Here is a 12,821-nt window from a genome sequence, read left to right as displayed (position 1 = left end):
CTCTCTCGTCCATGTATCTATCCAATTTACTCTTAAAAGTTAAGAGCGAGCCCGCATTTACATAAGATGGCAGCCCATTCCACACTCCCACCACTCTTTGAGTGAAGAAGTTCCCTCTAATGTTCCTCCTAAACCTTTCCCCTTTCACCCTAAAGCCATGTCCTCTCGTACTTATCTGTAAGGTCTGTAATTGTATAGAAAACAATCTGTCATGATGCAGACCTTTCACCTTTACACACCTTCATACCTGTATAAAAGATGGACTATTTAAAATCTACAGATAAACCCTGCAGTAGTACAAAATAATTTCCAGTTGATCAAGATGTTGTTAAGAACAGTGCTCTAACTTTCTTGGATGGTTACTGCATTTTGACGATGTGGTCTTAAAAGGTGTGCCAATACTGTAGTGCACATTGTCACCACATTAACACATTGTTTATGACAAGATCAAATTCCCCAATTACATATTTACAATGATTTATATTCATTTAGTTTTCCTATTCTGTGGTAAATGTATTTCTTAGGTTTGTAACTTCTCTTTCAACCTTGTATTCTCATGCAGAGTTTGTTCCATCTCATTGCGTGACTCAGACATTATCTGACCTTTCGTTAGCATGTGAAATATAGCACAAGAAATTTTGATTTGTATCCAAGGCATTGACTAAATACAATTGTGTTTTTATCATAAAACTTCAGGAATATTTTGGGATCATGTTGTAAGAGCATTAGGGGCCACTCCATCTCTCTAGCGTACCCTGCCTTTCTGATAGTTGAACTGTGCCTCGTCCCAATTTACCCTCCTTGGTTGCCCACCCCCCGGTACCCAAGTACAATTCTTTCCATTTTTGTGTGTGTTTGTCTTGGTTCCCACCAACCCACCCTCTGGCTTGGATCACATCAATCTCAACATCAGAACTCTGTGTTCTGGGGAACTGTTGGAAATGTTTTCCTGATGAACTGGAGCTGACATTATGGACTTGGTGCCCTTCCCCATCGTCAAGGCTGCCTACATCCACCCCATTGCTCATCTCCAGCCCACCTGCAGCTCATTTTGCTACTGCAGCTGTTGTCCCTCAAATCCTGTTTGTGAACCAGTGTGGCTGCTGAGTTGAGTTGTCTGACAACTAACCTTACGAGGGGAGCTGGCTGCACTCCTGACCGTGCTGGCAGACCTGTAAGTCCATGGGGTCTTTCATATGAACATCACTGCATTTGTGGCAGCAGATCTTATCCAAGCCAGCTGGCTTTCATTCAGAATATGCGCCTAGCCACAAAACTGGCTTGTTTCACAGGGAGAGGGGACCGGAACACCTGCATTTAGTCTGCTGCGCAGTGGCTGTTGATTGCCTTGATCAGAGAGTCTTAATATTTACAGAGTGAAATCATGCAGAAAGAATTCAGTGGTTTTTCAAAATGTTCTAAGCAAAGCCATTCCTTGAATTTGCTTGTTTAAACCCAGCCATATATGCTCTTTTCCCATCTTGAGTTGCAGTGTCTTGCTCTGCTATTCCTAGCACATAGTACCAGTAGCAGCATACTGATCACTTCTCAGAAGCACCTAGTGTTTACCAATAATCTTTTCTTTGTTAATTTCAACATTTCTAGATACTACTCTTGTCTTGCATTGACATGGCCAAGTCCCCCTCTATCTCCGCGACCTTCTCTAACCCTTGGAGATAACTGTACTACTCTGATTCTGGCCCTTTGATTATCCCATAATATAATCTCACCACCTTCTGCTGCAAAGTCTTGGAACCCTGGAATCCCCTTCCTAATGTTACATCTTAAAACATATCCCTGTGACCAAGCTTTTGGTCACCTGCCCTAATATCAATTTGTATTGCTGATGACACCTTTGCACCGTTCAAGCTGCTATATAAATGGCAGCTACGTGATCGTCTTAGCCAGAGGAGGATGATCTTTATTAAAAGGTCGGAACTGTCAGGTTCGAAAGATCCACACAGTGGTGGAATGGATCTCTGAAACTTCATAACTGGTTGCATGCCCACGAGGCAGTCTCCTGTTGTTAGCATAAAATGTGCTGTGCAACACACCAATCTATCAAATACTAAAGAGACTAACAGGAATAGTTACCGACTGTACAAAGGCAACAGATCGATGATATACATTCCCTACAAAGTCCCAAAACTACACTGATTTCCCATTAGATCTGGGTGATCTGTAAAGAATTTTTAGCAATTTTCATAAATTATAGATTGATATAGCACAGAAACTGGCCCTTCGGCCCAAATTGTCCATGCTGACCCAGATGCCCATGTTCGGCCCATATCCTTCTAAACCTTTCCTATACAGTTGACTGTATCTTTTCCATCTTTCCTGACACCTTCTTTCCAGACCACGATTCAAGTGAATCCATCCATTTCCTTTCCAATGGAGCCGTATCTGTTGTCAAAACCCAGCCCCCTCCCTGCATCTCTCCCAACACCAAGAGCCTATCTTTTCAGCCTTTGATCAACACCTAATGACTTGGGCTTAATGTACTCTAAACCAGCTACTGCCCACCCCTGGAGATCTTCCACAATCTTGAGCTGCAAGTAATTTGCCTGGAGTTTTATTGATTGTGGAATGGAGATTTTGTCACTTTTCAAAGAGAATATCCAGTAACTGACATCATTTACTATGGTTCTACACAGTGCTTGGTTTCCATATAATTTTAACAGTGCCAAACAAAATGTTTTTATAAAGTAGATATCTCACTATTTTATGGCTCTATAAAGACCTGGGACACAGTTCACACACATTATTACCAATATAATGAGTTGCCAGACTGCATGCTGCCAAAACAAAGAAAGGCAAGTGGCTGATCTCCACTTGGAAAGAGCGATAACTGATGGCCCATTACACTGTCAAGCTGCTCCTTCTGTCTGCAGAGTCTAGATCCAGGGGTCATAGTTTTAGGATAAAGTTTAGCCAGTTAGGACTGAAGTAGAGTCATCGAGAGGTACAGCATGAAACAGGACCTTCAGCCCACTGGGTCCACACCAACCATCAACCCCCCACTTACACTAATCCCATTTTTATTCTCCCCAACTGAGGAGAAATTTCTTCACTCATTTAGGTAGTAAACCCTTGGAATTGTCCACAAGGGACAAGACAGGAGTGTAATGAAACTCTCTCCACTTGCCTGGATGAGTGCAGCTGCAAGAAGCTTCACACCATCCAGGACAAAGCAGCCATCTTGATCGTCACCCCATCCTCAATCCTAAATATTCACTCCCTCCAGCTGAAATTTCAGGTGACCATCCTTTCCAGTCCAGTTTGACCTGAAACCATAACTCTCCACGGCTGCTGCCTGACCTGAATATTTCTGTTTTTATTTCAGATTTTCAGCAGCTGCAGTTTTTTTGGGTTTTCAAGACCGCTGGGAGCACTTTTATTAGGAGTGCAGTGGTTCAAGACAACAATTCACCAGCACTTTCTCCAAGGTTGTGAGGGGTTGACAGTATGTGCCTTGCCAGCAACCCCACATTCCATCAATGGAAAAATCCCCAGAGAATCTGCACACTCAATCAGTGAGCATCTCCACGATTTAGAGTCATAGAACTCAGAGCTCATACAGTGCAGAAACAGGCATTCAGCCCAACTCGTCTGTGCTGATGAAATTGCCTAACTGAGCTGGGCCCATTTGCCCGCATTTGGCCCATATCCCTCTAAACTTTTCCTATCCATGTACCTGTCCAAATGACTTTTAAATATTGTTAATGTACCTCCCCCAACCACTTCCTCTGGCAGCTTGTTCCATATACCCACCACCCTCTGTGGGAAAAAGTTGCCCCTCAGGTCCCTTTCAAATCTTCCACCTCTCACTTTAGACCTATGCCGTATAGTTTTGGGTTCCCCTACCCTGGGAAAAGACTAATCTGCACCTCTCATGATTTTGTAAATCTCTATAAGGTCACCCCTCAGCCTCCTATGCTCCAGGTAAAATCTCCCAGCCAATCCAGTCTCTCCTTATAACCCTAGCCCTCCAGTCCTGGCAACATCCTTGTAAATCTCTTTTGCACCCTCTCCACTTTAATGACACCCTCATACTTAGGTTGATGTTTTGGTCACAGAGAAATAAAAGACCTAGGAATTGGTCAGGACAGTTGACAAGCTACATAGAACATTTCATCACAGTACAGGCCCTTCAGCCCACAATGTTGTGCCAACCTTTTAACCTACTCTAAGATCAGTCTAACCATTCCCTCCTACATAGCCCTCCATTTTTCTATCATCCACGTGCCTATCTGAGAGTCTCTTAAATGTCCCTAATATAGCTGCCTCCAGCAGTACCCCTGGCAGCGTGTTCCACGCACCCACCACACTCTGTGTAAAAAACTTACCTCTGATATCCCCCCTGTACTTTCCTCCAATCACCTTAAAATTATGCCCCCTTGTGTTACCCATTTCCGTCATGGGAAAAAGTCTCTGACTGTCCACTCAATCTATGCCTCTTATCATCTTGTACACCTCTATCAGGTCACCTCTCATCCTCCTTCTCTCCAAAGAGAAAAGCCTAGTTCGCTCAACCTATCCTCATAAGACATGCTCTACAATCGAGGCAGCATCCTGGTAAATCTCCTCTGCACTCTCTCTAAAGCTTCCACATCCTTCCTATAGTGAGGCGACCAGAACTGAACACAATGTTCTAAGTGTGGTCTAACCAGAGTTTTATAGAGCTGCCACATTACCTCACGGCTCTTGAACTCAATCCCCCGACTAATGAAGGCCAACACGCCATACGCCTTCTTAACAACTCTATCAACTTGTGCAGCAACTTTGAGGGATCTATGGGCTTGGACCCCAAGATCCCTATGTTCCTAAGAATTCTGCCATTAAACCTGTATTCTGCCTTCAAATTTGACCTTCCAAAGTGAATCACATCACACTTTTCCGGGTTGAACTCCATCTGCCACTTCTCAGCCCAGCTTTGCATCTTATCAATGCCCTGTTGTAACCCTGACAACCTTCTACACTATCCACAACACCACCAACCTTTGTGTCATCTGCAGACTTACTAACCCGTCCTTCCACATCCTCATCCAAGTCATTTATAAAAATCACAAAGAGCAGGGGTTGTAGAACAGATCCCTGCAGAACACCACTGGTCACCGTCCTCCAGGCAGGATATGCTCCATCTACCACCACTCTGTCTTCTATGGGCGAACCAGTTCTGAATCCACACAGCAAAGTTTCCCTGGATCCCATGCCTCCCGACCTTCTGAATAAGTCTATCATGGGGAAACTTATCAAACGCCTTACTAAAGTCCATAGACACCACATCCACTGCTCTACCCTCATCAATGTGTTTTGTCACATCCTCAAAGAATTCAGTCAGGCTCATGAGGCATGACCTCCCCCTCACAAAGCCATGCTGACTATCTGTAATCAGACTATGCTTCTCCAAATGCTGATAAATCCTGTCCCTAAGAATCTTTTCCAATAATTTGCCCACCACTGAAGTAAGGCTCACTGGTCTATAATTCCCAGGGTTATCCCTACTCCCTTTCTTGAACAAACAAATAACATTTACCACCCTCCAATCATCTGGTACTACTCCTGCGGCCAGTAAGGATGCAAAGGTCATTGCCAAGGGCTCAGAAATCTCTTCCCTCGCTTCCTGTAGTATCCTGGGATACTATCCTGTCCAGCTCCGGGGACTTAACTATCCTAATGTTTTTCAAAAGTTCCAGCACATTCTCCTTAACATCAACATGTTCTAGCTTATCAGCCTGTTTTACGCTGATTCTCTCTCACAGGTGAATACTGAAGCAAAGTATTCATTAAGAACCTCCCCTACCTTCTCTGACTCCAGGCACTCCTCCTCTATCCCTAACCGGTCCTACCTTCACCCTAGTCATCCTCCTGTTCTTCACGTACAAGTAGAACGCCTTGGGGTTTTCCTTGATCCTGCTCACCAAGGACTTCTCATGCCCCCTTCTAGCTCTCCTGTCCATTCTTAAGCTCCTTCCTGACTACCTTGTAACTCTCTAGAGCCCTTTATGGTCCTTGCTTCCTAAACCTTAAGTAGGCTTCTTTCTTCCTCTTCACTAGATATTCTACATCTCTTGTCAACCATAGTTCCTTCAACCTACCATCCTTTTCCTGCCTCAGTGGGACAAACCTATCCAGAACCTCCGACAAGCAATCTCTAAACAACCTCCACATTTCCATTGTGCATTTCCCTGAGTACATCTGCTCCCAATGTATACTCCAAAATTCCTGCCTAATAGCATCATAATTCCTCCTCCCGCAATTATATACTTCCCATACCATCTGCTCCTATCCCTCTCCAAGGCAAGGGTAAAGGTCAGGGAGTTGTGGTCACTGTCTCTGAAATGCTCACCCACCAAGAGATCTGACACCTGACCAGGTTCATTGCCTAGTACCAGATCCAGAATGGCCTCTCCTCTGGTCAGCCTATCTACATATTGTGTCAGGAATCCTTCCTGGACACACCTAACAAATTCCACCCCATCCAAACCTTTTGCACTAGGGAGGTGCCATTCAATATTAGGGAAGTTGAAGTCACCCATAACAATAACCCTGTTATTTTGCACCTTTCCAAAACCTGCTTCCCAATCTGTTCCTCGGTGTCTCTGTTGCTATTGGAGGATCTATAGAATATTCCCAATAGAGTGATTGCTCCCTTCCTATTTCTGACCTCCACCCACACTGACTCGTGGACGATACCTCCAGGACGTCTTCCCTTTCTGCAGCTGTGATACTATCCCTGATTAGCAATGCCACTCCCCCACCTCTTTTGGCTCGCTCCCTCTCCCTTTTGAAACATCTAAGCCCCGGAACATCCAGCAGCCATTTCTGCCCTTGTGACAGCCAAGTCTCTAAGGGCCACAACATTGTAGTTACATGTACTGACCCATGCTCTAAGTTCATCACCCTTGTTCCTGATACTTCTTGCATTAAAATAGACACACTTCAGCCCATCCAACTGACTGCAATTTTGCCCTATCAACTCCCTATCCTTCCTCAGAGTCTCTCTACACGCTGCATCAACCAACTGCCCCATCCTCTGATCTATCACTCGGGTTCCCATCCCCCTGCTAAACTAGTTCTAGCAAACCTGCCTGCAAGGATATACATGGAATATCTTAAAGGAAAAAAGAGGTTCAGGGAAAGACTACTGATACTAGTATTTTACTCCAGATTATTTATCTAACTGAATTTAAAATTCCTAGATTCCTTGATGAGATTTGATCCCATATTTCAGAACATGAGTACAGGTTTCTGGGTTACTGATACAGACCACTGATATTCTACTGTTCCACTCTCTAACAACCTCTTTTGGTGATGATAAAGTGCAAAATAGAAAACGTGTTCACAAATTATTTGGCACATTATTAGCTCCAACCGTTTATAAATCAAGGGCTTTTTGGACTACCCACTTCAGAAAGGGTGTCACAGACTTGGAAAGAGTGTGGAGAGATGTGGAGAGACTGGAGATTCTGGTGTGATTCTCCTTGAACTGAGAAGATTGGCATCATGGTTGACACAGACACTGTAGGCCGAAGGGCCTGTTCCTGTGCTGTACTGTTCCATGTTCTATTAAGGACGGAGAGTCAGTGAATGCTCAAATTAGTGAGTGTTTAAAGAGGAATGGAGGAGGAACTAGTTCTATTGGCATGAGGGTCCACAGCCAGAGGGCACCGAGTTAAGTTCATCGGCAAATTCCAGGGAGATGGGAAGAATATTTTCATGCAGCAACTTGTCAACCAGATTGCACTGCAAGGCTGATTAAACAGCAACATTCAAGGGGAGTTGGGTAACTGCTTGAAAAGGAGCACTGAAGGGAAAGAGCTGGAAGTGGAACTGATGGGACTACTCTTTACAAAGAGCCAGCCCATGAATGATGGGCTGAATGGCTGCTTAGTTCAGTGTGAAGTTACTTAAATCAATTTCTTCTTTTTATTTGCAGAGCAAAAGCTGCTTGCAGCACAGCAAGTAGAGGCTGCCTGGGAAGGACATTAGCCTGAGAACAAATCCGCACACCAAAGACAGCAGCAAGAAAAAAGGCAAGCACCCACTCCACACAGCCTCAGTCTGTACCACCGGTTGGGGGTTACGGGGGATTGGATGGAATCATGCACACCTCATTTTACCCATGAGGAGGCTCTGTGTGTTATACAAAACAAGGTTACAAAGCATGATCAGTTGAGGGAGTTACTGAACTGCCATGTGTTTAAGATTTAATTTAATCCAGGGGTGTTCTTGTTTCAATAATTTATGTAGTGGCAGTTGTGGATGTTTAAAATTTGGATTCCAGCTAACAACAAACTCCATTTGTTTCCTGTGTACCTTAAACAACAATTACACTCACAGATTTTTGTATCAATTAACTGGAATTATTTAAGGACCAGTTGGAAGTCCAGATCATAATCTGCTTCTGAATGCATGGATAACTGGCCCTGCTCCCAGCAGTCCTGGAACACTGGCCCTGTCTTGCTGCCTTATGTTGTGGCTACCGTCTGCAACCTTTGCTTCCGCAGAGCATTCATTTATGGGGGAACGAGGGAGCACGTCAGTATTCCAAGTGTTTGTTCCATTTTTAACAGCCTTTGCTAGTGTGTGGTTTCTTTTCCCCCCCCTCTGGGCTCCTGTCTGAGATGTAAAACACAAACAGAAAGTGCTGGAAATACTCAGCAGATCAGGCGGTGAGTGGTGGAAGAGAAACAGAGTTAACTTTTCGTCAGAACTGAAAAGGAGACAAATGCAGCTTGTGACGGGTGGGGTGGGGGATGTCTCTGATGGAGTAGAACCTGGGTGACCGTGTGGATAAGCTGTAAACAAGGATAAGCTGTAAACAAGGATATCTGGTCAATGAGTGGATGGGAGCAGTTAGAGAGAGAACATAGACAAAGGAATGTAGGAGTTGCAAAATGCAGAGCAGGAGGACGTGCTTGGCAGGTCAGGCTGAGCACATCCTCCACTCCCAGGGGAAATTCCCACCCTCCCTGCAGCTTGAACAAGCTTCTTTTGTCTCCTTCTCAGTTTTAACAAGGGTTTTCAACCTGAAGTGTTCTTTGTTTCTCTTTCTAGCATTTTCTGTTTTTATTTTAGATTTTCAGCATCTGCAGTTTTTTTTGTTTTTCTGACAGAGGTGATCTTGTGTTAATCATTATTGTCTTTGAATATTCCCACTGCCAACATTCTTTAACAGGCTTTCAGGCAGTAGTTTAAGGTTTCATGTTTCAAAGCCAGTTTGTCTGATTGTATGTGGCCACAAGTCTGTCTTTGAAATGATACCCACCTCACATCATCTTTAACCTGCAAGTTAGTGCTTTATTTCAGAGTCGGGGGGTGTCGTAAAGAGTGAGGCTGCTTTTGGGAACTACAGCAGTTCATTGTTTGGTTTAAAGCATAGTAATCTGGAAATGCTGTAATCACACTCAAGTTCCAGTGAATGTTCCAAATCTGCCCACTTACTTTTTAACAGAGGTATTTACTTTAAACTAGTTAATATCCAAGTTAAACTATCATCACACATTATTATAGTGAGCACATGAATGAGATATGGGGTTCCCATTGTCTGTCTCCAGCTCCCATTACCCTCCAGAGAGTGTGGAGTTATATAAAGTACTGAGCAATGTGATGAGGAATGTGAAGTGGTTTCAAGGGCGTTATTTGATTTTCAGACTCGTCCTCACTGCTCGTGCTTCAAATCAGGGGCTTTAACTTTGGGTTAAAGTCTCGAGTTACAACAACACACAACAGGAATAGTAGCCGAGTGTGTTTAACCGGTGGACTGTCAGAGGAAGTCAAACTCTTTCTGACTACTTTCACCTGAACTCTTTGACTAGCTGAACTCCACTTTCAGCCAGCACTATTCAGCCAGGTTGTCCTATTCGATGTCATCTCCCCAACCATTAACCCTAACCGTCCCCCTAACCATTAAAGTAACCTACAGAACCAGAATCACATCCCGCTGGCATTAATGTGTTGAACTTGTCTCACAATCTCACAGGTACTTTTTTACTGTGACTGAATAAGTCCAATTTAAGTAGAATTCTTTTTACGTCAACATCTTTCTTCTGCGATTCATTGCGTTTTACCCCAAGCCAAGGACCAAGGGTTTGGGTCACGGCGTGTTGAGAGATGTCAGTGGCCAAAGAGAGTTGTATATTTATAGCCTTAAATGTAATGCCAGCTCAGCACTCAATCTCAGTGTGAGGTAACTGGTCTGTAAGATAAATTCCCAGCCACTGATTGTAAAAATCTGGGCTGTTCATTTGCATCAGAATGCAAGTCAAATCAAACATGTTGTTTTAGAACGCTCCATTCTCCCGTATCTTTTTCAAAGCCTTTTGATCTGGCTTCAGTCACCTCTCGGTGTAACTTGTCACTTCCATAGTTCCATTCTTTGTTTAGAGTTCTGTCTGATTTCCTTTCATTTGCAGTGACCTGAGTGTTTTCTAACATGAGCCCATTTAGACAACTTGCCATTCTGAGCAATTTGGCCAGATTTACAGTTTTAAAGAAATGTAACATTTAAACATGATATTAATTTATTTAGCTCTGGAGCCAATGAAATTGTAAATGAAATTGCCACTGACAGCCTTGAGGTGGCTGGGAGCTGAAATCTGTTCAAATATTGGAGAGATGTGTAAACCATATTTTTTTAGTTTTAAATGAAACCGCTGTAAATACTTTGTCCTTTTTTCAAAGAAAAAGCAAATGGTGAAACAACAAATAAAGCAATGCTTTTGATTTTATGAAGTTTGAATCCCCAAACCAAGCTCAATGAGAAGTCTTTTCCCCACTACCTTGGGTCAGCTGATCACCCCGACAAAAGGACCTTCCAAAGATGGCGCCGGAGAGAGGTGACTTTTTGTGTGCAGCTACCATGGACTTTTGTCCAGGATCTTCCTGAAATTTCTGTGTATTGAGGATTTATGGACTGTGCCTTGGCTACACGGGTACCAGAGCCTTGAAGACACTGCCAAAGTTAACATTACAAAAATCTCCAAAGAAACCATCATCACACCACGACCTGTGCCCAGAGCTGAAAATCAGTGCACTTCTACTGCCTCTTATTTCAAGCTAATTATTGGACCTACTCATTGTGAGAGACGGGCTGGTGCAAAATATCATGCTGGATTTTATAGGGGTTTTATTCTGAGACAGGATGAGGTACAGTCGGGGTCTGTAACTTTGCAAACCTTACATTTTTAAATAAATACAAGTTTCTCTAAACCACAGGCATCCCTGGATATGTGTAAGGAATGTTCTTTAAACGTGATTAAATGTACTTGTAGATCAGGCCCAAATGCGTTTGTCAAACTGCAAAGTTTCATTCAATACACCAAAAAATCATCACTATTGTGGTTCCACAGACTGTCCAAGTTGGTTTCTTGCAGACATGAGCTTGGCCTCTGTATTTGTTCACTGTCCTATGAACTTCTCCACTGACAGGCTCCCAACTGTTTTAAAGAAGCTCTATGTCTCTCCCACCAAAGTCCAAAATCTCCTCCTTTGATGTCAAGTCGTCATGTGATGCTTAGAAATGCAGGATCGAGAAACATCTCCCTGCTCGAACATTCTGACATAGATGTGAGGTGCTACAAAAGAATCAGAAGACATCCTGGCTACTTGTATATTAGAACTCCCACTCCCCCCATCACTGCCTTAGAGTCATACAGCACGGAAACAGGCCAAGCAACACCCCAGTCCACAGTTATCAATTACCCATTTACACTAATCCTGCATTGATCCCATTCTCCCCACATTCCCATCAACGACACCCACACACTGCAGGCAATTTACAGCGGCCAATTAACCTACCGACCCGCACGTCTTTGGGATGTGGGAGGTAACCGGAGCACCCGGGGAAAACCACGCAGTCACAGGGAGAACGTGCAAACTCCACACAGACAGTGCCGGGTCTCTGGAGCTGTTGAGTCAGTGGCTCCACTAACAGCGGCACTGAGCCACACTGCAATATTCGCACCTATTTTAACCTGACAACGTCTGAGGGTGTGAACAACTGCCGATGAAAATTTGACTGGCAGAACTGAGAATATTTTGATCAGCAAATGTAACAAAGCATGTTCTTGTAATGGGGGGGTCAATTTTAGACTCTCCCGCTCCAGGTCAGTCACCTGCCCTGCTTGTACAGTTCATAGAAACCTGTTGCAGAGTAATGCACACTTCTCCAAGATCCTGCTTATTGCGGGTTTCAACCTTCCTTTCGGCATCACAATCCAAGTGTCCAATGTACCTTCACATACTTTTGGCAATCCCCAGACTGATATTCCCAGCAAGACTCTACGGGGAGATTTTCCCACACCCCACCGAGCTCTGAAGCAAGAGCTGACCAGGATTACTGTGCGGTGCTGTAGAACATGATGATTGGTTCCCAGGCCAATGTTAAATTTTTTTTTAATTTTATTTACATCGTGGTCACAGGCCCTTCCGGCCCAACGAGTCCACGCTGCCCATTTTAAAACCAAATTAACCTACCCGTACGTCTTTGCAATGTGGGAGGAAACCGGAGCACCCGGAGGAAACCCACGCAGACACGGGAGAACGTACAAACTCCTTACAGACAGCGACGGGAATCAAACCCCGATCGCTGGTGCTGTAATAGCATCGCGCTAACCACTACATTACCATGCCGCCCCAACACTAAGGCCCTAATTACATTTGGGTGTACCTGACCAAAGAGATTCTCTATTTCCAAGCTCTGTCATGGGGAGAGGCTTCCGGGTGGACAGAGGAAAAGATTCCAGGATGTATTCTAGGCCTCAATGAAAAATGCAACACCCCCCCCACCAATGCCTGCAGATCCCTGGGTGATGACT

General features: G+C 44.1%; 1 protein-coding gene across 1 annotated transcript in view; it reads left to right on the top strand.

The window, feature by feature from the left end:
- r3hcc1l (R3H domain and coiled-coil containing 1-like) overlaps positions 1 to 11,211 on the top strand; it is a 186,153-nt gene extending 174,942 nt beyond the window's left edge. The window contains exon 7 of the mRNA XM_052027675.1: positions 7,940 to 11,211. Coding sequence (XP_051883635.1) covers positions 7,940 to 7,992 — 53 coding nt within the window. The 3' untranslated portion in view covers positions 7,993 to 11,211. The remainder of the gene's footprint in view (positions 1 to 7,939) is intronic.
- Positions 11,212 to 12,821: the final 1,610 nt, after the last annotated feature.

The sequence above is a fragment of the Pristis pectinata genome, chromosome 12, assembly GCF_009764475.1.
Source record: "Pristis pectinata isolate sPriPec2 chromosome 12, sPriPec2.1.pri, whole genome shotgun sequence".
NCBI classification, from domain to species: domain Eukaryota; kingdom Metazoa; phylum Chordata; class Chondrichthyes; order Rhinopristiformes; family Pristidae; genus Pristis; species Pristis pectinata.
The sequence above is the reverse complement of the archived record's forward strand: the minus strand, read 5'-3'. Positions and strand labels throughout refer to the sequence as shown.